The following is a 24,245-nucleotide window of genomic DNA, read 5'->3' as shown; positions in this document are numbered from 1 at the left end:
CCCCACAACAACTTAATTACTAATAGCCTATTGTTGACAGGAAGCCCACCAATACCATAAACTACTGTGTTTATCAAAAACATTGTGTATAAGTGGATCTGCGCAGTTCAAACCCATGTTGTTGAAGGCTCAGCTATATATTATTCACTTCTCTCAAGTCATTTTTTTTTTTTTATTGATTCTTTATATATTCTGGCTATTCTTTCTTGGTTATGTGTTGCAAATATTTTCTGTTAACCTGCACTTTGTTTTCTAACTATTTTTTTAACCATACAAAAGTCCTTACTTGCACTAATTTTTACAGTCCTTTTCTTTATGATTTATGCTTTATATTTATGTTTTAGACATTCTTTTCCACCTCAGAGACATAAAGAATATTCTTTATTTCTTCTAAAAAAAATTTTTTTTTTTAAGATTTTATTTATTTATTTGAGAGAGAGAATGAGATAGAGAGTACATGAGAGGGGGGAGGGTCAGAGGGAGAAGGAGACTCCCCGCTGAGCAGGGAGCCCGATGCGGGACTCGATCCCGGGACTCCAGGATCACGACCTGAGCCGAAGGCAGTCGCTTAACCAACTGAGCCACCCAGGCGCCCTCTTCTAAAATTTTTTTAATAGTGGAGGGTTTTTTTAAGTAATCTCTACACCCACCACGGGGCTCAAACTCACAACCCCAATATCAAAAGTAGCATGCTCCACCAACTGAGCCAGCCAGGCACCCCCTCTTCTAAAATTTTTAACAGTTTAGCTTTCCACATTTAGATCTTTAAGCTCCTTCATTCCTTCCTTCCAGTTTTCTATTTTAATTCCAGTGTAGTTAACATTCAGTGTTATATTAGTTTCAGGTGCACAATATAGTGATTTAGTAATTCTGTGCATTACCCAGGGCTCATCATGATAAGTATATTCTTAATCCCTGTCACCTATTTCAACCTCACCCCACCTCCCCTCTGGTAACTTAGTTTGTTCTCTGCAGTTAAAAGTCTGTTTCTTGGCTTATCTCTCTTTTTTTTTTTTCCTTTGCTCATTTCTTTTGTTTCTTAAATTCCACATATGAGTGAAATAATATGGTATTTGTCTCTCTCTGACTGACTTATTTTACTTAACATTATGCTCTCTAGGAGTGCTTGGGTGACTCAGTCGGTTAAGCCTCTGCCTTCGGCTCAGGTCATGATCCCAGAGCCCTGGGATTGAGCCCCGCATTGGGCTCCTGCTCTGTGGGGAGCCTGCTTCTCCCTCTTCCTCTTGCCTGCCGCTCCCCCTGCTTGTGTTCGCACACTCGCTCTCGCTCTGTCAAATAAATAAAACCTTAAAAAAAAAAAAACATACCCTAGCTCCATCCATGTTGTTGCAAATGTCAAGATTTCATTCTTTTTTATGGCTGAATGATACTCCATTTATGTATATAAATTCCACTTATTTATACACACCCCACATCTTCTTTTTCCATTCATCTGTCAGTGGACACTGGGGCTGCCTCCATAATTTGGCTATTATAAATAATGCTGCTATAAAGATAGGGGTTCGTGCATCCCTTTGAATTAGTGTTTTTGTATTTTGGGGGTAAATACCCAGTAGTGTGATTACTGGATCGTAGGGTAGTTCTACTTTTAACTTTCTGAGGAACCTCCATACTATTTTTCCACAGTGGCTGTACCAATTTGCATTCCCACCAACAGTGCACAGAAGTTCCTTTTTCTCCACGTCCTTGCGAACACTTGTTTCTTGTGTTTTTGATTCTAGCCATTCTGACAGGTATGAGGTGATACCTCATTGTAGTTTTGATTTGCATTTCCCTGATGAAGAGTGATGTTGAACATCTTTTCATGCGTCTGTTGGCCATCTGTATGTCTTCTTTGGGGAAATGTCTGTTCATGTCTTCTGTCCATTTTTTATTTGGATTGTTTTTTGGTGTTGAGTTGCGTAAGTTCTTTATATATTTTGGATACTAACCCTTTATCAGAAATGTCATTTTCAAATATCTTCTCCCATTCAGTATGTTGTCTTTTAGTTTTCTTGATTGTTTCCTTCACTGTGCAGAAGCTTTTTTTTTTTTTTTTTTTTATGTAGTCCCAATAGTTTGTTTTGCTTTTATTTTCCTTGCCTCGGGAGACATATCTAGAAAAATGTTGCTACAGCCAATGTCAGAGAAATTACTGCCTGTGCTCTCTTCTAGGATTTTTATGGTTTCAGGTCACACGTTTGGGTCTTTAATGCATTTTGAGTTTATTTTTGTGTATGGCATACGAAAGTGGTCCAATTTCATTCTTCTGCATGTAACTGTCTAGTTTTCCCAGCATCATTTGTTGAAGAGATGGTCTTTTTTCCATTGTATATTCTTTCCTCCTTTGGGAAGATTAATTGACCATATAATTTTGGATTCATTTCTGAGCTTTCTATTCTGTTCCATTGATCTATGTGTCTGTTTTGTGCCAGTCCCATATTGCTTTGCTTACTACAACTTTGTAATATAACTCGACATCTGGAATTATACCTCCATTTTTGTTTTTTTGTTTTAATTTTTTTTTATTTTTCAAGATTATTTTGGCTATTCGGGGTCTTTTCTGGTTCCATACAAATTTTAGGGTTGGTTGGTCTAGCTCTGTGAAAAATGCTGTTGGTATTTTAATAGGGATTGCATTAAATCTGTAGATTGCTTTGGGTAGTATAGACATTTTAACAGTATTTGTTCTTCCAGTCCATGAGCATGGAATGTCTTTCATTTCTTTGTGTCATCTAAATCTTTATTTTTAAAATAAACTTATTTTTGTATATAGTATTAAGTAAAGGTCTAATTTTCTATTTTCCGTACAGCCAGTTGTCCCACTGCTACTCATTAAATGGCGTGTCCTCTTCCTGCTGCCTTGTAATGTCTGCTTTATCATAGACCCAAGAGCCAGAGTTTACTTGTGATCCCCAGACACTCTCTCCTGTTTCTTTGCACGGTTTGCCTATCATGTACTAATGCCTCTCTAATTACCACCGTCTAATAGTAAGTCCCTTAGGACTGCTGCTGGCCGTGAACAGTCCTCCCTTCCTATACTTCTTCAAAATATCCATGTCTAATTTTGGCCCTTAATTCAATTTCACATTGTCTAGTTCCACCAAAAAGACAACCACACACTTTTGAATTTTGAGTCTATAGCAGTTAGGAATAGGTTTAGCTCCATATGACAGAAAACACAAAATAGCAAAGTTTTTAAAGGCAGAAGTTTGTTTCCCATGTGGAAAAAGTGCTGATGTCAGCAGGCCTGGCCTGGTGAGGCGGGGGCATGACGTTGCGAGGCCAGGCTCCTTTTCTCTGCCTCCACCGCCCTGCCCCTGATGGCCGCTTGAGCTCCAGGAAGAAGTAGGAACCAGCAAGGAAGGGCGCCTCCCGCCTCTGAGGTCTTCTTTCGGAAGTCCCATTCGCCCCTCTCTTTATGTAGTACTGTCGGCAGAACTGAGTCCACGTGGCGGGAGCTGAGAAACGCAGGAATCATGTGACACACAAACACACACACACACACACACACAAAACACTATTTTTAAAGAAAAGGGAATATGGATATTCAGAGCCAACCAGTGGTCTTCACTGCAGACTGAAATCGACAGCGTCTGAGCAGACTGCAGTGTTGAGTCTTTGCGGGCTGGACTGGGCGGAGTCTTCACTTAGGTCTTCCGATATCCTTCAGTTAAGTTTATTGATGTGAAATGTTGGGGCCTGGGAGTAAAGGGTCAAGAAAGAAATCATGAGATGTCTTCGGTACAAAAAAGGTGGTTTTATTAAAGCAGGGGGACGGGACCCGTGGGCAGAAAGAGCTGCTCTGGGGTTGTGGGGGAGGGACTGGTTATATACTTTCAAGTTGGGAGGGACTTAGGGGTAGCCGAAGTGTCTAAGGAATTTGGAAGCAAGGTTTCTGGGACCTTGAGGGTCATTTACTATTGTCTAGTAAAACCGTAGTCATGAGACCCTTCAGGTGGGTATCAGTGGGCCACATGTTTGGAGGATGATTGCTAACATATCTTGGGGTGGGGGGAGAGATAAAGGAAATTTTCAAAGGGATTTTTATATGCTAAAGAAGACTTACAGAATACTGGAGGTGGGGCTGATGTCAAGCTAAGGTTGCCTTTTGCTTTTAGCAAAGTGTTGACATTGAGGCAGTTGAGTTCCTGGAGGAAGGTCACTCTGCCTGTCCCAAGCACTTGTCAGTGGGCCATAAGTTGTAAGGAAGTTTAATTAAAATATCTTTTACCTTTGCTCTCCACGTCATTTACTATTTTCTCCATAGAGTACTTGCAGATCTTTTGTTAGATTTAATTCCTAAGTACTTAGTAGTTTTTGTTTGTAAATAGTTATTTTTTACACTTGGCATTTTCTAAATGATCACAATAGAGGACTGTTACTGATACTTTTGTGTCCTATACTCTTTTATTCTCATTTTCTAAGTAGACCGTTATCATGTGTAAATAATGACAGTTTTGTTTTTCTTTTCATCCTTCTGCATTTTCTTTCATAGTTGGTTAGTATCGGCCTCATTTTCCTATGACTTGTACTGAATGCAAGAGGTGGTAACAGGCATTCAGTCTGTTAATGTGTGAATTACATTACTATATTTTCTGAGATTCCTGAGATAAATTCTAATAGAGTACATTATTTCAGATAAGATGATTATTTTTAATCATTGTTGGGTTGAGTTTACTAATATTTTATTTAGGATTATTTTATCTGTTCATAAATGAAAAACAAATTGTCTGATAATTTTTCTTTTTTGTAATGGCCTTGTCTGGTTTGGGAAACAGTGTTATATAGCCTCAAAAAACTGCTCTCTCTCTCTCTTTTTTTTTTTTTAAAGATTTTATTTATTTATTTGAGAGAGAGAATGAGAGACAGAGAGCACGAGAGGGAAGAGGGTCAGAGGGAGAAGCAGACTCCCTACCGAGCAGGGAGCCCGATGCGGGACTCGATCCTGGGACTCCAGGATCATGACCTGAGCCGAAGACAGTCGCTTAACCAACTGAGCCACCCAGGCGCCCTGCTCTCTCTCTCTTGCACTGTCTTTCTCTTTTTCTCTTCTCGAGAACAATGTCTGTAAGATAGTATGTCCTTAAAGGTTACATAGACTTCACCTATAGATTTTTGGGGGGTAGATTTTTTTCAGTATTATTTCAGTTACATTAATGGCTAGAATTAGTCGTTTTCTATTTCTTTTTGTAGCTTTTTGTGGAAGTACACATAGAAGTAAACATTTATAAAAGTAACTCTGTAAATGTACTTTCTTGTGTTTTATTTAACATCATATTTGAGATTCATTTATATTGCCACATATAATTGTAGTTTGTTCATTTTAACTGCTGTATAATTTTATATTATGTGATTACACCATAATTTATCCACTTCACTTAGTGCACATTTGGGTAGTTTCCAGTCTTTGCCTATTACAAATGATGCCGCTGAGAACGTTCTAGCCCATGCCTTTTGGTGGACATGCGTTTTCATTTCTGCTGTCCAGGAGCAGAATTGCTGAGGTAGACACATGTGTTCAGCCTTAGTAGATGCTCCTGAACAGTTTTCAAAAATGATTACCAATTTTTTTTCTTCTTGAATAAGTTTTAGTAAGTTATATTTTTCCTAGAAAATAATCTATTTCATCAAAGCTATTGGTATGAATAAAGTATTGTGTTTTTTTAATGTCTGCCATGATATCTCTTGTATTATTCCTAATACTATTTATGTTCCTTTCTTTGTCTTCTCATCAGGGTTGCCAAGTTTTCCATTTTACTTTACTTTTCAAACAACCAACATTCAGGGCACCTGGGTGGCTCAGTTGGCTAAGGGTCTGACTCTTGATTTCGGCTCAGGTCACGATCTCAGGGTTATGGGATCAAGCCCCACGTTGGGCTCTGTGCTCAGCACAGTCTGTCCCTCTCCCTCTGCTCCTCCCCATCGCTCTTGCTCTCTCTCTCGCACTCTCTCTCTAAAATAAATAAAATCTTTAAAAAAAAAAATTGGATTTTATTGATTCCTTCTGTTGTGTCTTTATTTTCCACTTCATTAACATCTGCTCCCAGCTTTCTCAACTAGCATCTGCTCTTATTCTTTCTAATTTCTTTAGATTATTGTTACTTTCTCTAGTTAGAGAAATATACTTGAATATACTTAATTCTTTAATTTTCAGTCTTCATTTTCTTTAAGCTCAATATTTTAAAATTATATCAACTGTTTAATTATATCCCACCAGCTTTGATAAGTAATAGTCTCAATTTTATTCACTTTTTTTCTTTTTCAATTTTATTTATTTGGGAGAGAGAGTGTGCACGTACGCGCTCGCGCACGCACACACACAAGTGGAGGGCAGGGCAGAGGGAGAAGGGGAGATAGAGAATCTCAAGCGGACTCCATGCTGAGTGTGGAGCCTGATGTGGGGCTTGATCTCAAGATCCTGAAACCATGACTTGAGCCAAAACCAAGAGTCAGATGCTTAACTGACTGTGCTGCCCAGGGGCCCCTCAGTTTTATCCACTTTTAGCTATATTCTAATATCCATTATGGTTTTTTCCATTTTTGATTTCCAGTGTGTGAATATTTGTTTGTTTTGTATTAATTGTAAATTTGATATTTATTTCAAATTTAATTGCATTGTGGTCAGAAAATACAGTCTATGTAGTATTTATGTTTTTATGTTTGTGGACATTTCATACAGGACTTAGTACACAGCCACTTTTTGTAAATATTTTATGTATAATAAAAAAAAGTATATTCTCTAAATACTGAGTAAAAGCTATATACACCCACTATAAATAACAAACTTATTTATGTTCTGTATTATTAATTTTTGTCTGATCTACCAGTAGATGCTAAAAATTAAATGTATGTCTGATGTTTCCTCTCCTCTATTAGTTCTTTTAATTTTTGTTTTCTATAGTTTGACACCATTGTGTTTATAAAAATAATACTGATGTGGGGTGCCTCGATGGCTCAGTCAGTTGGACGTCTGACCCTTGGTTTTGGCTCAGGTCATGATCTTGGGGTTATGGGACTGAGCCCCACGTTGGGCTCTACACTCAGCATGGAGTCTGCTCGTCCTCCCTCTGCTCCTCCCCCCTGCTTGCTTGCTCTCTTTCTCTCTCTCTCAAATCAATAAGTAAAATATTTTAAAAATAATAATAATACTGATGCATCGCAGTGATTTTTATCTCCAATAATGCCTGTTTTGCCCTTGAGGTCTAATTCATTTGACATGAATATAGTGACATGACATCAGGTTTCTTCTTCTTTTTTTTTTTTTTTTAAGATTTTATTTATTTGAGAGAGAGAGAATGAAAGACAGAGAGCATGAGTGGGAGGAGGGTCAGAGGGAGAAGCAGACTCCCCGCTGAGCAGGGAGCCCGACGCGGGACTCGATCCCGGGACTCCAGGATCGTGACCTGAGCCGAAGGCAGTCGCTTAACCAACTGAGCCACCCAGGCGCCCCAGGTTTCTTCTATTAGTACTTCTCCGATACTTCTTTTTCCATCAAGTTGTCTATGTTTTTATTGATGTTTTAGGCTTATTGTTGGGGGTAGGTAGGAGATATTTCAAAATGGAGAACTTGTCCATGTATATTTATTATGATCACTAGTATATTTGAATTTCTTTCCACCAGTATCTAAAACAATTCTGTATAATGTCTCTCTTTTTAATTTCCCTAATTTTTTTTAAATCTTTTTTTTTTTAACAATATCTTACCTTTTTTTAAAGTCTTCCTTCTATATCTTAGTCATTTAAAAACTTCTGAAATTATAGTTGTTTTCAGTTGTTACACGTTTAGGTTTGCGGGGGGCACCTAGGTGACTCAGTCAATTAAACATCTGCCTTCGGCTGAGGTCATGATCCCAGGGTCCTGGGATTGAGCTCCATGTCAGCCTCTGTTCAGCAGGGAGCCTGCTTCTCCCTCTACCCTTCCCTCGCTCATGCACGTGTGCACACTTTCACTCTCTCAAATAAGTAAATAAATCTTTTAAAAAATTTAGGTTCTTGGGGATCTAATCCTCCTATTTGTTGCACATACTGAGTCTTACTTATGATGGGTTTTTTCCTTGTGGGTTTTGAATTTTGGATTCTAAGTGTTTCCCAATTGGAGTTTTATCTATAAATCCCATGTAATCCCAGGGTAAGAGAGTGGTCCTCAAGAGTAATTTTACATTTGCTTCTGCTTGGCTCCTCGGGTATATCCAGCTCTATCTCAGAATCAATTCTTACATAATTTTTGATGGGTTCTTAAAACACATACTTATGTAACTTCAACCTCAGATTTCTCATTTCTTAATTCTCAGACAGGCCAAGATTCCTGCCCTCTCCCTCAGCACGCCTTTTGGATTTGTTTTTTTCTCATCTTCTCTTTCACTGAGGGTGTTGCCATTTGAGGGCTGTGCCTTTATGTAGGTAATGAACTCAGCATCACTACCTCTTTCAGACCCAACACCTCATCTCCTGAACCCAAATAGATGATAAAACCCAAGTGGGTTCTAGGTTAGCAGGATGTGCTCACCCTTTACCCCCAACCTTGCTTACTGTTCTGGTTTTCCAGAGCTTGTTTCTGGTACCTTGGGACCTCCGTTTCTTCCTTTTATGTTCAGCTATGCATGTGAAATATTTTTTTATTTTGTTTAGCATTTTTAGGTGTTTATAGTAGGAAAAATTTCATGTTGTCTTAGTCTGTAATTTTCCTAAATCTAGAAAGAGAGATTTAAATTGATAAGCTAAAATATTGACAGATAGCTAAAAACATGAATTTTTGAAAAGCATCATGCAGTGCACATTTTTCTTCACATGGTGGCTTTTTTCTTCATTGATGACATAGAATAAGCAAGAAATGACTTTGCCATCAATCTAAGTTATCCATAGAACCGCTCAAGAGGTCGGTTCTGATCCTTACTTCCAAACTTCTTGTCCCTTTGTGTGGGTTTGCCTTTGCATGCTCTACCCTGTCCCTCAAGCTGGGTTTTATCACCACCTGCAAACGCCCTCTAGTAAGCATGCTCAGAATTTACTTAACTAAAAGAAGAAGGAAGGGAGAAGGAGGAGGAGTGGGAGGAGAAAAGGAAGAGGAAGAGCGTTTTAAAGAGTGGCTGTGGAAGCTCCGGGTTCCTGGTGGATTAGCAGTGAATTAGCCTTCTCTCCATGTCGTCTTCCCTGTCCCATCGGGCAGAGCCCCGAGCTCCTCGGGCCAGAGGAGGTAGGACAGGGTCAGTGGGGCTGAGGTTAAGAATGTTTGTGTGCATCCTCTGTTGCCTTCCAGAGCCAAAATGCACAAATAACTCCGGCAGTACCATTACCTTCTTTCTCTCTGGGCTCCTCCCGCATGTTGATTTCATCCTGTTGGTTGAAGGGTGACGTGATACTTTAGGGTTTGGATTGCTTGCATGCAGCAGATCAATATGACATTTTCCCAGTCTACGGATGTGACTTCATTGCAAGAGAAAGCCCTTCCAGGCATTAAGATGGTTCTCCTTCTGTGTCTGATCACTGTGTATTGGTCTATTTTTAGGGAGGAATGATCAATTGGAATCGTCTTTTCCCTCCTTTACGTCAGCGACGGAATATAAACTATCAGGATGGTCGGCGGTCAGAACAACAAGCATCTCCTCCTCTCGAGGTTTCTGAGGAGCAGGTAATCAGTAACACTGGTACTTCTCCTAAACCTGTGTTTCAGACTCGAAGCAGTTTTGCTGAACAAGACTTGAAAGAAATCAAGCATATAAATACAAAGCTTTTGATGACAGTTAAGCTGCTGCTGGTAACAGTGACAGACACTTGGACTTTTATCGGCTACTGTGGGTCTTAAAGTTTGAGGAAGGCATGATTTGAAAAAAAACATTGTGATCACTTATTTTGAAATATATAATACTTTATGTATACAGGAAGCTACTGACGTTTGTTCTCTATAAGGGCTAGGAGAGAACAAGACAAGGACAGGGAGGGAGTGGTGCTTCTCTGGGTATAACTTTTGTATGGTTTTGACTTAGGAATCAGGTTAATGTTTTACATATTCAAAACGCAAATCAACAATAGGGACAACCATAAACTAGAAAGAAACAAATAAATGATCCAACTGTATTTTAAATGAATAACATAATCATAGGAGAGAGGGAAAAATTAATTTTAGTAACTTTTGAACATAATATACCCTCAGTCTAAAGAAACAGAATTGCAAAGAAACCTTAAGCTCTTCCTAGGTGTATGTTCACCGTAGTATGAGTACAGCGATTCTGAAATTATGTTGTATGTGTTGTAGATTTGAGCAAATGAGGAAATAGGTTGATCTTACTATAGAAGAAGGAAAATACAAATTCAGAACAGGGGAGAGCAAGGAAGAACCCTGTGGGGTTGGCTTGGAATTAGAGGTATCAGCATAAACTCATGATCTGATGAGTGTGTGTGTGTGTGTGTGTGTGTACGTACATGTGTCTTAGCTCTGTCAGCCCAAAGCAATCAGAAGCGGTAGCCCATCCCAGTAACACTGACCACACCTAGTGCCCAGATCTAGTTTCTAAATATGTTGGCCCACTGACAGAAATGAGCCTCTTTAGAGAAATGAAATGGTGGGTCACAGGCCCAGGGTTGTGAAGGAACAAGATGACCCTGGACCACCATGCAAGGAATTAAGGAAGTGCTTCATAAGTAAGGGAGCAGGCCCCAAGGACACCAGAGCCAGCTTGAGGGGGCCCCACGACCAAATTGGGGACATAAGATTTGGGTATCAAATAAGGACGGGGGCACCTAGCTGGTGCAGTTGGTTAAGCAACTTTTGGTTTCGGCTTAGGTCATGATCTAGGGTTGTGAGATCAAGCCCCACGTCAGGCTTTGCGCTCAGCACAGAGTCTGCGTAAGACTCTCTCTCCCTCTCCCTCTGCCCCTCCCCACACACACATGCACTGTCTTTCTCTCTCTCTAAAAACTAAGTAAATCCTTTAAAAATAAATAAATAAGGACAGTACTTAATATAATCCACTGGACAGGGGGGTAATCCATGAGTTCATACTGATATTAGGAGATGTGTGTGTGTGTATCTCCACAAAGGAAAAGGAATGTAAAGTAATAAATAAGGAATGATTGATGGTATTAGAAAATCAGAATTTTGCAACTATCAGAGCAAAAATCAATTTAGGTATAAATCATCAATACATGAAGAAGAACGGGCTATTTATATAATCTCAAAGTGTATCTCCCCACAAGTTGCTTATTAATTACCAAAGGAAAATAGTTAACTGTACAATGGAGAAACTGGACACCAGCTTAACCAAGTTATCAGAATCATTATACCAATAATGGACCAAAGAGGCATTGTGGGCATGCCCTGAAAGGACACATCAGTTATGTATTACGATAAAAAATCCATAACTTTGATCGTAAAGAAAAAGCAGATAAACCCAATTTGAGGGACATTATATAAAATACCTGACCCATATTCTTCAACAATACTGCAGTCACAAGCTATTCCAGATTAGAGACTAAGGAGGCACATTAACAATCCTAGAATGTGCTCTGTACCAGAAAACATTTTTGGTGAACAGACATGTGAGAGTCAGTTGGTGCAATTGGACCGTGGATTAGATCACAGTTTTATATTAATGTTAAGTGTCAAGGACTTGGTATCTCTATGGACTGTGGCTAGAAAAGAGAATATTCTTGTTAAAAAGTACGCATACTGAAGTACTAAGGAGTAAAGGGACATGGTGTAGGCAACTTCATCTCACCTGTTGCAGGAAGGAATAAGAGAGTGTGGATAAACAAAGTAGCTGTGGCAAAGTAATGGTGATCTGGATGAAGAGTGATTGGGTTCTTGGTATTGTTCTTGAAACTTTTCTGTAAGTTTGAAATCATTTCAAACTAGAAAGTTAAAAATATCTGTGAAGGGAGTTCAGAGCATTGCAATAACAACACTTTTAAATTTCCTTCTGCGTATGTTGCTCTCTTCTCATCAAACACATCAAGGGCAGCATTTCATAGCTGGTCACACTGTCCAGCCCTGTCCCCAGAGTACACAAAGGTCCCTCGGACCCAGGGCACCCGGTCTGAGCGGGCTCCCACTGCCACCCTGGATTAGGCCACCATAATGCCTTGGAAAGAAACCAGTTGAATGTGCCTGATGAATTGATCCAGTGTTTCCCCTCATGACTTCTCACTTAAACTGATCATTTTAGTAGCTCCTCAAGACTGAGAAGTGGAGGAAGGAGTTAGTTCTCCTCCACCTCCATTAGAGAGTTTCTAGAAAAATGGTATTCCCACAGATATGAAAATAAAGCCCAATAACTCAACCTTTTGTAAGATATTTATGGTAACAGATTAAAAAATAAGCTAATACTCTCCAGGTAAAAAGAAGGAGAGTTCTGTTTCTGTTACTGTTTACTTGCTAGAACCACAAGTCACATTCCTCACAGAGCAGCCATTGAGGATATGAGGTATTTAAAGGTGAGACAGTTCTTAGTGTTGGCACTTTGAAACAGAAGTGTCAAAACACGGCAATGAGGAGAATGTGTGTAATTGAAGTCTTCAGGGTGTTCTAATGAATCATTTTCCTTGATCCTCCCAGAATGACAACAGGTTGACACGTTGTCAGATCCGTTTCAACAACATTTACTTCCTTGCTCTGGTATGAAGAGATGTAAATACATCAGAGGCTGTTTTTAACATATGCTTCCTTATTCACTGATTTTCAGTGGTTGTTTCTTGTGTTTCTTGATTATTGTGAACATGGCCATTACAGGCTGTCATTTCATTAAAACACAGATTCTTCCCATTGTTTGTTATGTAGACTCTTGGCAGTTCCTGTGATAGGTGTTAGCCAAACTGTAAAAGAGAAAAAAAAAATGTTCTTGCCCTCAGGATGTTTACAATAATGTTTAGAAATATATAGTTAATATATATAATCTCTCGGTTAGTTTGTTGAGGCTAGACACTATCTAAAATAATATTTGTTAGTAATGTAATCAAATAGCTTGAATGAACAAGACCTCTTTATGCTTAATTCTTCAATTAAATGTGCTGTATCTTCTTTATTTAAATATCAGAGTCATGCTATTTATTGCACTAAGAAACAATAATTTTTTAAACCAAGAACAATAAAAATGATTGAGGTTTTTCTGATGTAAAAAAATACTTCAGGAATTTTAGTGAGTCCTTTAAGATAGGAAAGCAAGGGATATTACAAGAAAGAATGTGCATCTCTTATTAAATCTAGTAATAGGCATACAGCCAGAGAAAAATTTTGCCACTTTTTCTGCTTTTGCTGTTGTTAAGTTTCTGGATTTTTGGTTCTTCCCAACCTACTTTTACTGTTTTTCAACAAGTGGACTCACAACACCTTTGCCAATTCATTGTCCTTTGAAGATGCCATCCCAGCTCTTTTTAAGAATCTGTTGAAACCAAGTGCCACCCTGTCAAAACTCTTTTTAACAATAAAATGTGCTCAAATGTCTACTACCTTAAAAATAAGTATATACATTATTCCATTTCTCTTTTTATCTTTTTAACCAGTAATTCTCGTATTACACCTATACTCAAAGTAACAATGAAATTTTGTCCTATAAGCATCCTATTTTTTTTAAATCAAAGTTTGTCTAAGTTTGTCTTTCTCAAACCCTCCCAATCTTAGGAAAATGACTCTTCATTTTTTTTCTTAATGGAATACATGGGTAAAATCAGACTGGGAAGTTAAATGGGACTAAACCAGAGCTAAGGCTCAACAGAGGGAAGGTAAACTGTTACCGATCTCCCAACGTCCCCCCTTCCAGTCACGCCTCTTTTCCTCCTCGTCAGCCAAGAATTATCACCTATCTGCTCTGCATCAGGTTGGCCACTGGGCTAGGTTCCTGAAATACAGAGATAAATTAAGCATCATTTCCTGCCCTCACATGGTGCAGAGCCCGGGGTGGGGAGCCAGGCCTGGAGACAGCCCCAGTCAACTCTGCACAAGTGTCCTGGGGCCATCGAAACTAAGAAAGGACTGCCAGCACCGGGGGTGGGGGCAGCGGCCTGTGTCAGCATGTGGTGAAAAGTGCTTTACATGTGGGGAAGCACGGGTGGGTGAGGTTGGAGTGGAGGATGACCTGAGGGGCCGGGCAGGCTCCCCAGCGCCCCGCAGTGCTGCGTGAACTTCCACTTCTGTGTTCCAGGCATTAAGGCACCGTGGCAGGATCCTAAGCAGGGAGTTAGGTCATTGGGTTTCCCTGGAGGGTGGACCACACATGGAGGAAGGAGCGTGTTATAACCGTAATGACGTATGTGACTTCTTCCATGCCTGCCCAGGAAATGTGCTTACAGCTGCCTACGAGACTCCGGCCCCGCTGCTCTATAACCACGTAGTACGTTTATTATACATGAGACCTGTCATGTGGATTCCATTCCTGTCCTCGGAAGTATTCATTGACCCCAGTAGAGAGAGAATGGCTTTCAGCACAGAAGACACTACAGTCTTAGCTGGGAAATAGCAAAGTGCGTTTAGTGTGAGAGGATCTTAATCTTAGTGAGGTTCTCTTCTCTCTTTCCATCTCAGGAACCTTCATCCCTGTCACTGTAAAAACCCACCTCAACTCCAAATACTCAACCCTATACAGACAGTCCCCTCACTAACATGTTATGTATTGGGGGTACTTTGTACTTCTGCTGTGCGTATTTCTAATTGCAATGAGTTGGGAATTGGTCCAGCAGTGACTCAAGTTTTGTCTGTTTTCCCTGGTGGATGGTGAGCTCCGTGAGGGCTAGTACCATCTCTTCCTGTTTCCCCCGTGGCACGGAGCCTGACACACACAGGGTGCCCAGCAGTGGTTAGAGCAGGGCTGAATGGGAAGGTGTGATCAAAAAAGACTTGTTTCCACTTACAAACGCGTTAGAGAGTGGTAGTACGTGGGACTTTCCATCTGAACGCCTAGATTAGAAATAGGTTTTCTAAGAGAATACCAAAGCTAAATGTGTTGGAATAAAATATTGCGTGGCAGTCGAATAATTGACCAGCTTTTGGGGAGCCTCATTCTGTTGGGTATTCTAAAAGATACAAGCAGTGGAGCTCATCCAGTCTGTCATGAGGGCCTCCTTGGTACCAAAGTCGGAACCAAGCAGAAATGCAAAAATAAGGGGCCTCTGAGCGGGTGTGTAGCCGGCAAGAGCATACAGTAACCAGTAACCGTTCACTCAGCCAACAGCTGTGATCAGAGGGGTCAGCACTTCTGAGGAGGAGGGGAGTGGTCAGGTGACGGTGGAAGAGAGGTGCACTGATCCCCAGGTGATCTGACTGTGCACTTGCAGCCAGGTGGCCCGGAGGTCATGTGACCGTTACAGGGACATGGAGGGCAGGGCGAGCCACATCTCCCGTGACTTCTCCGGGGGTGCTCCACCCGGCAGGCTGTGCACATGGCCTGGGCAGTGGCCCGCCATGAATGGGCAAACCAGCATGGGATTGGGTCAGGCATCTTTCAGGTAGGCATCACTTCCTGCAAGTGTCAGAATTTGGGAAGTAAAAACCCCAAAACCATTTGTTTTTGACGCCCTTAGCGAAGGGGAAGTTAAAGAAAACCACAGTCCTACTTGAACAAAACAGCAGAGGAGTATGTCACTGGGAAGAATTGCCATGCGTTTCATTGGAATGAATGTCCTATTTCACTAGTATCAGAAAGTAGTTGAATTGCAGGTAGAGGCCAAGGTAGGGTTTCCTTTATTCCCTTGAGTAAGAGTGATCTTGAGCTAGTAGGCACACATGTCCCAATCATGGAGGACTTTTTTTAAAAGGAGAGGAAAACCAATATGGATTTATCTCCATCTCTATAGGTTTCTTGTTCAGCAGGGTCTCTTAGAAAGCGTATTATGGGAAAAACACATTGGGCCTCGTTTGCCTGGCGAGGGCTCTCCTGTGCTGCCTGCTCCTGGTCAAGTTCCCGCACCCCACTGGCCCACTGGGGGCCTCAGGCCTTGACCGGGAGCCACCGGCAGAGTCCAACACCGCTGGGGGGCCCTTCCATGTGGCAAGGCTAGAATTCCAGTGCCAGCCTCTCCTTGCTGTCCCCTATGTCAGACTACCTCTGAACCTTGCCTCTCGAAAGCCAGGCCTTCCACCACAGAAAACAGGCATCGGTGGTGTTCCATTCAGGTACAGTTAGTTTTTATGAATGAGCGATGTGGAAGACAGGAAAGCATAACACGCTCTCTGGATGTTAACCCAACTACACCTGTTTGTTTTTTTTTTTTTTTTTAAGAAATTAGAGAAAAGGATTATTTAGGTGTTTAGACTAGAAACCCTGGTGAACTCTTCTGATGTTTTGTGGTGAGAAGTTTTAGATAGAAGCTTCCCGGCCGTGCACAAGCAGAAGGAGGGTACTTACTGCGCTCCGAAATGGAGAAGGAATGTTGAAAGGAATGCTTTCCAGAAAATTCTACGGGGCGTTTTTTAAGTTTCCCGAACAGACAGACTCCTGTGAACCTAGCTGGGCCCAGACTGACCGAGACGCCAGGTGCGCACCTGCTCGTGTCTGGGGTTGCAGGTTCTTCTGCCATGGCCGCAGTGCTTTACCAGCTTTATCATTTCAGCCCCAGGCTGTTTAGTGGCGGTCAGTTCCTTGAAGAACTCACATTGCTAAACTGACCCCTTCTCTAACCACCACTGGGCACCTCCATGTGCCAGGCTCTGTGGTTCTGTGTTGGTGGGGACACACGGCAGGCGTGGTCCTGGCCCCGGTGTCACCAAGCCAGCTCACCACAGGCACTTTGCACAGACCCCCGGAGCTGCTGACAGTCTGAATGCTCGTTGAATTAATGACTCTCCTGCGCAGGCACAACTTGATTTAACCTGATCAGGGTGTATTTTCGGATTTTTATCTAGTCAAGACCTAGAAATGTTACATGGACATTTTCTCTTCCTTTGGATGTTCTAATAGCTGGACTAAAAAGACAGGAAGCAGCCTGTAAAGGAAACAGATTGGGTTTTCAGTGTGATTTAATGTGTTTTGTGGCTAATATATATGCTGTGGATGGGGAAGGAGGTAGAGTATCTGTAAATACCATGATTTATATAATCATCAGAATCGAACATTTGCTAGAATTTATACAAATATAAAGTAAGGTTTTCTAAAAGTCACAGATCATGTGGGGTTTTTTTTAGAATTTTATGCTTACCTTTTAAAAAGATTTTTCCTATCTTTCTTACTTGGGCCTCACCCCATTAGTTTTCTAGGCCAGTTCTTCTGTGGGCTGTTTAATCACTAGAAATCTGTAACAAAAATCATCCTTGTGTTTATGTTAAGCGTGGCCGTATTTGGCTATGGCGGGAGGGTTGCGTGTGGGTGAACTTGGCCGCGAGCCTGCCTTTCACCAGCGTTTCACCAGCGTTTCACCTGGTCCCTGGCTGACTCTCCCGCCCTGAGACTGTCCTTCTGGCTGCCCCCTGCTCGCTGGGGCCCCCTGCAAACAAGCGTGAGTTTGATTGTTGCGAAAGACACATCAGTACTTTGACCAACAAGGGATATCAAACAAGTAAAGTGAAAGCAGTTAAAGTGAATGCTGAAAACAAAACCCCGAGGGTGGTTTTGTCAGGTTGTGGGAACCTCTGAACTGAGGCCAAGAGGGTCAGAGGGAGGGACCGCGCACCTGGGCCAGTCCCTCTTGGGTGGGGTGAGAATTATCACGGGAGCGGTGCTTACTGAGCTCCTGTCAGGGCCCGGGGAGCAGGCTGGGCTCTCTCATCCCCGCTGTGGCAACACGGCGAGCCCGCCCTCTTCGTTCCCTGTCCCTCTGCGTCCCGTTGTGTCTGGCTGGTTACTGTCCACATTCCTCAGCCCAAGCATGCAACTCCGTCGTCCCTGGGGTGTTCACTGTCTGGGATGCTAGGAGAAACTTACAGATACACCCTCTTAGTGTAATTGTTCAGTTTTTTAAAAAGAACTGTTAGCATGATTTCTACTTTGTAAGTTGCTTCATCTGGTTAAAGTACAGGGTCATTCAGCCGGGAAAATTGTCCAGTCACACTTGTCTTCTCACCCCTAAAAAACGCAGAAAGCTCTGAAGCCAGCTTGGCCGCCAGAGGACGCACGGCCAGCCGCCACCAGCTTCTGCCTGCAGCCGACGCCGGGAGACACCCGGCCCGCTGTCAGAACCAAACTCGGGAGGACGCCTCCCAGGCAGAGAAAGCTGCTCCCCCGGCGCCGGGCCCGCTTCCGTACCTAGGACGCAGCCGGGCCACCGCAGACCGGAGGGGTGCCCTCTGGGGCGGGCAAGCACTGGGCCGGTGCTGCCACTCTGCCTTGGTGGCCCGTGTGGCCAGCCCGTCCTCGGCACCTTCTGGACTCCAAACCACGTTCAGAGTCTGTGCACGGGAGACTCAAGGACCGGCTGGGGGTTGTGGCCCAGCACCCTCACTGCGCCCAGCTCCCTCACGGCTCACACGCCGTCAGCTCCAGACTGTGAATCCTGATTTGTCAGACAGATTTATTCCCACTGGCCAGGTACGCAGAAGCAGCCTCGTTAGCTCTGCTTGAAGTCCTAGAGGTGACAGAGTGGTGACCGCGAATGCCGCGTTTGGCACGCTGTTGGAAGTCGTAAAGAACGGCCACGGTGCTGGGCGGTGTTGTGTTGGTGGGTAACAGAGAGAATGCGGTGGAGCGGCCCACCCCCTCACCGGCCACAGTAACTCCACTAAAGAGGGTGGTTCTGAACCGGAAGTCACTGGAATAAACATCATTAAAGCTTCTTTCAGTCCAGGGAACAACGTAGGAAGAATTGCCTGCATTGGACGTGCGTCCAGCCCAAGTCCCAGAGCCTGTCTCCCCGAGCGTGCTGGCCGGGGGTGGAGAAAGCAAGGCGTCGTACTCAGTTTGAAGTCCCCCCAAGGAAAGAGGGAAGTGTGGATTCTGGTAATCACATGGCAAAATTGATGTTTTATGTCTGGCAGAGCCTAAAATAGATGATCAGACAGATGACTTGAGTGTTAAGAAGAGTGTTGTGGTCTGTAGGCACCAGCCTTCTCCTGCTAACACAGGATGTCATCAAGACATCTGACTACATCTTGTCACTGTAAGGGATACATTGGTGACATGTGGAATGGATAGAAACGATATGAAGTGGATTTTAAACTGGTTAAAAATCTCTAAAACAAACTGTTGGCTAGCCCCTCAAGAAGCAAGGGAGTTCTGGGCCCTGTCTCTGATTTTTCCTGCTTGACATTTTCATCAATAATAATTCGAGTGACCTTGTAGAGGTTTGCTAATCACATTTGGGAATGATACAGTTTTGAGGGAGCTGAGTAACCTAGGAGACAACAGAATTTAAACTGAAATTAGTTTTGGTTGTCTGGGAAATGACCAGAGGCCATTTAACAGAGATGTGTGTGGTCCTAACCCCAGAAGAGCAAATACAACCTTCCAGGGTAGGATTTGAGAAGCGTGGCTTGAGAGCGTTTCAGGTGGAAATACCTGAGTGTTTCTAGCAGGCCACACTGGTATGATGTGGTTGCACACATGGGCACACGCGCGTGCACCCTGCAGACGCGCTGCCCTGCTGCACAGGGGGCTGGATGTTAGGCCGGCGGCCGCGGGCGAGCACTGACGGGAGCGCTGCGCTGGAAGGTGTCAGGTCCGGAGGCGCAGGAATGAGGAGAGCAGCCACGGCCCTTGTCCTCAGAAGGCTCACAGCACAGCGGTGGGGAGCGGTCCTCCCTGCAATTACAGGGAAAAGTCACAACCATGGTGAGCACAGGACAGAGGTCGCTGGAGCCACAGAACTTCTCTGGGGTTTCTTCCAGTCTGGGAGAATGGGAGAGGGCCGGGTGCGCCCAGAGCCAGCGGATGGAGAGGAGCTAACCAGGCCAAAGGAGGAAGCACCAGCAGTGATGACTCCAGGCCAGACCAGGAGTCGGGGTGCCGGCCTAGAGAAATCAAGGGGGTGGGCGGCCTTCAGACACTCGAAGTGCTTCACGCAGAAAAGGGAATAGGGTGGTTTTCTGTTATTTCAAAGGGCAAAATTAGGACCTTTGAAGTCCCACGGATGGCAACTAGTGAGAGGCAGATTCTTTGATTGAGGAAGAACTTTCCATCTTGGCCAGTAAGTGGGGAGTGTTTGTGATATTCTGGGGAAGGTGGTTCTTTCCTTGAGTAGGAAATGAAAGCAGAAGATTCCTGCCATTCTGTCCACACTGTCCATCAGCCCAGGGCCTGGAGCCGGCCGTCGCCTGCGGCACCTCAGGTCTCCCACGTGTGAGGGCCATGCGTCTCGCTCACTCGCTTGCTCGCGGACGGCCCTCTCCCCAGGCCCCAACGGTTCCCTTAGAAAACAGGAGTCAGATGTCTCTGACCACAGCCCACAGTAAGCAGGGTGCACAGCATCCATATGTGTGAATATGGAGAACTGAAATGACGTTTTATGGAAGAAAGACCCTCACTACAGGCATTTTTTCATGCTAACCCTAACCCACCAAGCGTTCATGACACACTAATGAGGGATCACAGCCTCAGTTTGAAAGTCAGCAGCTAGAACCCAGCTTCTGAGAAGTGGCCCCTGCCTGTCGGCTTCCTCTCCACAGGATCAGCCTCTCTCCCTAAGGCTCCTTGAGGAGTGAGGGCTCTGGCCATGTGGGCAGCCTCCTCCCCTGCCACCTGCCTGGCTCTGCACCTCCTTCCTCCCTCTCCTCCTCACTTTGGCCCCTCGACGCCCTGCTCCCCCCGCGCACTCTGCCCACACACACCCTGACTCCCCTAGCCGGGGAAGGAGGGCAGTATCAGGCCCTTTCTTTCCATTTTTGCACCGAGTGCATTGTTTTCTGCAGGAGAGATTAGAAATGGTGACAAAGTCCTCAGTCCACAAAAGCCTCTTTAATCCGCATGTGGTGAAAATCTCAAGTTTGTGTCATTTTTCATTATATATTACTGCAGATGTATATTTCAACCTAAGTACAAAGAATAGATTCCTTTGGCTGGTCTGGGGCCATAAATATTTTTATAATACATTTTTAAATGGGAAAATAGGTTACCAATAAACTTTAGTGGCACTGCCCACTTCGTTGGAAATTGTGAAAGGACAGGAAACCTCTGTATTCACAGATTCGGGATTTGTGGTCAAGAAAATGCAAGCCTCATCCTCCCTACGCTTGGCCAGGCCTCAGCCCACTCTGTGCGTGTGTTCTCTGCTGCTGCCCAGGCCAGGAACTTAGCAGATGCTGCAACTCATGGGGAAGCTGAACGGGGTATGGGCATCCAGAGGACCTCCTCTGGCTGGGTGATTCCAGGAACCTGGACACGTTTTTGTCCCTGGTGACTGCCAGCATCGGAAATAGTCTTCAGTTAAGTGATTGTTCACATGCGCAAGGAAGCGTGCCTTGAGAAGTTGTTCGCAGGAATCCGATTTGATGCTGAAGGAGTGTGCAAAGGCGTGTGAGCACAGGGCGGCTTATACAGACGGGCTCGTCCACCCTCTGCTCATCCTGGCAGGTCGCTCGACCCTTGGGTGCTCGTTCCTTGTCTCTAAAATGAGGATTAAAGGAGATAATTGGACCTATTAGCTCTATGTTAAATGTCTTTAAAATGTGCCCGTTCAAATTTTTTTTTAAATAACATTTCACGCTAAAATGAAAATTAGGGTCTTTTTTTTTAAACCTTTCCTACAAAACTCTCACGAGGAACATTTTGGGGGCTGGTGGGTTAGTAGTCGAGTCGCCAGCCTCACCGGGTTTCTGGTTGTTTCTGTTTTCAGGTTGCCCGGCTCATGGAGATGGGATTTTCCAGGGGTGATGCTTTGGAAGCCCTGAGAGCTTCAAACAATGACCTGAATGTGGCTACCAACTTTCTGCTGCAGCACTGAGGGTCCTGGGCGGCTGCACAGGGACTGGCCCAGCGGCTGCGCACCCACAGCGGGCGCGGCCCCGCCGCCGAGGCAGCCCGGGCCCCCGCGCTCTCCTGGGCGGACGTTCTCCCGTGCTCTCGCGGGCAAACTGGTCCCCGCCGCTCCTCCCTTAATTCCAAGGCCATTACCGGTTAAAAAAAGAAAAAAAAAAGTCTCGAAAATAAGTTTGCCATTAAATCAGCATGTATTTTCTATATTTTTTTATGGGGCATTTTCCTGAGTTTGGAGAATCATCACTCATTCCTGATGTGTTTAAAATGCATTCAAACTGCAGATTTCTGTAAGCAATTGAATAGCACCCACGATGGGAAATTACTGCTATTGTAATATTCTTTGCACTGTAATGTGTCAGCCTACATTGTATCTGGTCATAAATGCCATGACAGGGGAAAGAGGAAGGTTATTCAGGAAGAGGGTGGCAAAATACTCCTGATGGACTTTTCTCATCACTGTTTTTTTTTCCCCACGTTTGCTTTCAAACCCCAGTGGCTGCTCGGTGTCCACCTTTCCTAGGGGTGATGAGCAGTATGGATCTGCTGCACTCAGTCTTGGCCAGGCCTGAGTGAGGAGGGAGAAACGGAGAAGCAAATCCTGCCCCACACAGTTCCAGCCTATTTCAGTCCAGGGAATCTTTCTAACTCCTTCTCACTTCCATTAAAGAAAGTAATGATAATCAAGTACTGATGCAAGATTCTGGAATACTCTATGAAACTTAACTGCGGTTCCTTTTACTCAGAATATGTACAGTTAGCCTCTCAGGCTGGGGGTGAAAACAGGACAGAGCAGGGGGTCCCCTGGAACGGTGCGGGGCCCAGCCCGCGTGCTCAGCGCACACCCAGTGCGGGCCCAGCCCTGGAGCGGTGCGGGGCCGGTGCTCGGGACATTGGGGACGGTAGCATGAGGCACAGGAAGGAGCCACAGGACGGAGCGAGGCAGAGGTGGGCCGTGATGAGCGGGAAGGGATCTACAGCAGGGGGACTGTTGAGATCAAAGGCAATTATGTGACTCTCGTGTTCTGCAAAAGGAGCAGAAATGTATCAAATTGATGCAAATTTGGACAAGTGTAATACTTATAATAAAGTTTTTAATGTGTTTTACTTTGTGGTGTTTTTTTTTATTAGACTTACCTAAATAAAACTTTGTTCTAGGCTATATACTTTACCAGGAAATTTTTTTTTTCTTTTTTTTGCCAATGCTCCTCTTTCTTCAGAAGATTTGGGTGCTTTTTTTTGGAAGTGAGAAAAGCCCCTTTGTTCCTGTAAGACTGGCCCCGTGAGGCCCCATCCTTAGGCTTGTTGGGGCCCTCGGGCTGCTCAGAATGGGGGGTTGAGATGACTTTCTAGGAGCCCAGCTGGTTGCAAGCACAGGCCCTGACTTGCTCTGAGTCTCCCCACATCAGGGTGTAAGGACGGTGGTCCACGGGCAGAGCATCCCCAGCTTCGGTCACAGGCCAGTGGCTCGTACGAGGCAGGCTGAGTGCACCGAGGTGCATTCAGCTGTGAACATCTGAGCCAATCTGGACCCACCCTCTGACCCTCCAGCGCAAAGGTCCCAGGAGGAACACCCCGTATCCGGAGACCCACCATCTCCTGGGTTCCTTCTCTCGAACAGCACTGAGCAAAATCAAACCACACTGGAGGCAGAGGCTTCTCAGTGCTCAGCTCCCAGAGGACGGGGAGCAGACCGCCCCACTTGGAGGATCCCAGCGTGCAGCCTCAGTCAGAAGGGACTAAGCACCCTGCAGTTCTGGTTTGTTTTCTGCAGCAGGGCTCTCTCCTAGATGGGGTCCCGTCTCAGAGAGCCTCGTCCTGATGAAGGAGCCCGTTTCTCCCAACTCCCGGCCTCTGTTCCAACTGCCTCCAGCTGCCCATCCTTCGCACGCAACTGCCGGGACTTTTGCCACCTTCCGTAGCCCCCGCGCTCCGGGTCATCCCAGTCTCGACCACCCCCCAACCCCACACACATCTCTGACTCCAGCCTCGGGCACGTTCTCTGCACCTCACTGTAGTCCCCGCTCCTGGCCTGCTGCTCTTCCTGCAGATTTTGACCCAACTGCAGCCGGCGACTGCAGGAGCTTGAATACCCGGAAACATCCCCCTGTTGTCAAGACCCCCAGAAATCCTTCAGGCTGATGGGATCCCTAAAGAAAAACCTTTTTGTGTTCAATGCATAGTGATGCATGTCAGAGGGGGGCATCAGCGAGCCATTTGGTTTGGTTTCCTAAAGTCTAGAAAAGATGATGCAGACTTCGGACTTGGCGCAAACAGTACCAGATCGGGCCTAATTTTCAAGCAAGCAGATTCCAGACTGTGCAAATAGAAGAGGAAGAAGGAAAAAGTGGTCTATGAACCCCGCCCCCATTCCCCCTTTTCCCAAATTAAGGAAAGTCTGCCTCTGAAGTCCTGATT

General features: G+C 44.3%; 1 protein-coding gene across 1 annotated transcript in view; it reads left to right on the top strand.

The window, feature by feature from the left end:
* UBAC2 (UBA domain containing 2) overlaps positions 1 to 22,934 on the top strand; it is a 185,984-nt gene extending 163,050 nt beyond the window's left edge. The window contains exons 8-9 of the mRNA XM_064585933.1: positions 9,509 to 9,631; positions 21,688 to 22,934. Coding sequence (XP_064442003.1) covers positions 9,509 to 9,631; positions 21,688 to 21,795 — 231 coding nt within the window. The 3' untranslated portion in view covers positions 21,796 to 22,934. The remainder of the gene's footprint in view (positions 1 to 9,508; positions 9,632 to 21,687) is intronic.
* The last annotated feature ends 1,311 nt before the right edge of the window (positions 22,935 to 24,245 follow it).

Source organism: Mirounga angustirostris, unplaced genomic scaffold (assembly GCF_029215605.1).
Source record: "Mirounga angustirostris isolate CCGP_5_RB_7025 unplaced genomic scaffold, mMirAng1.0.hap1 SCAF_3, whole genome shotgun sequence".
NCBI lineage: Eukaryota > Metazoa > Chordata > Mammalia > Carnivora > Phocidae > Mirounga > Mirounga angustirostris.
This window is presented reverse-complemented; position numbering and strand designations above follow the sequence as displayed.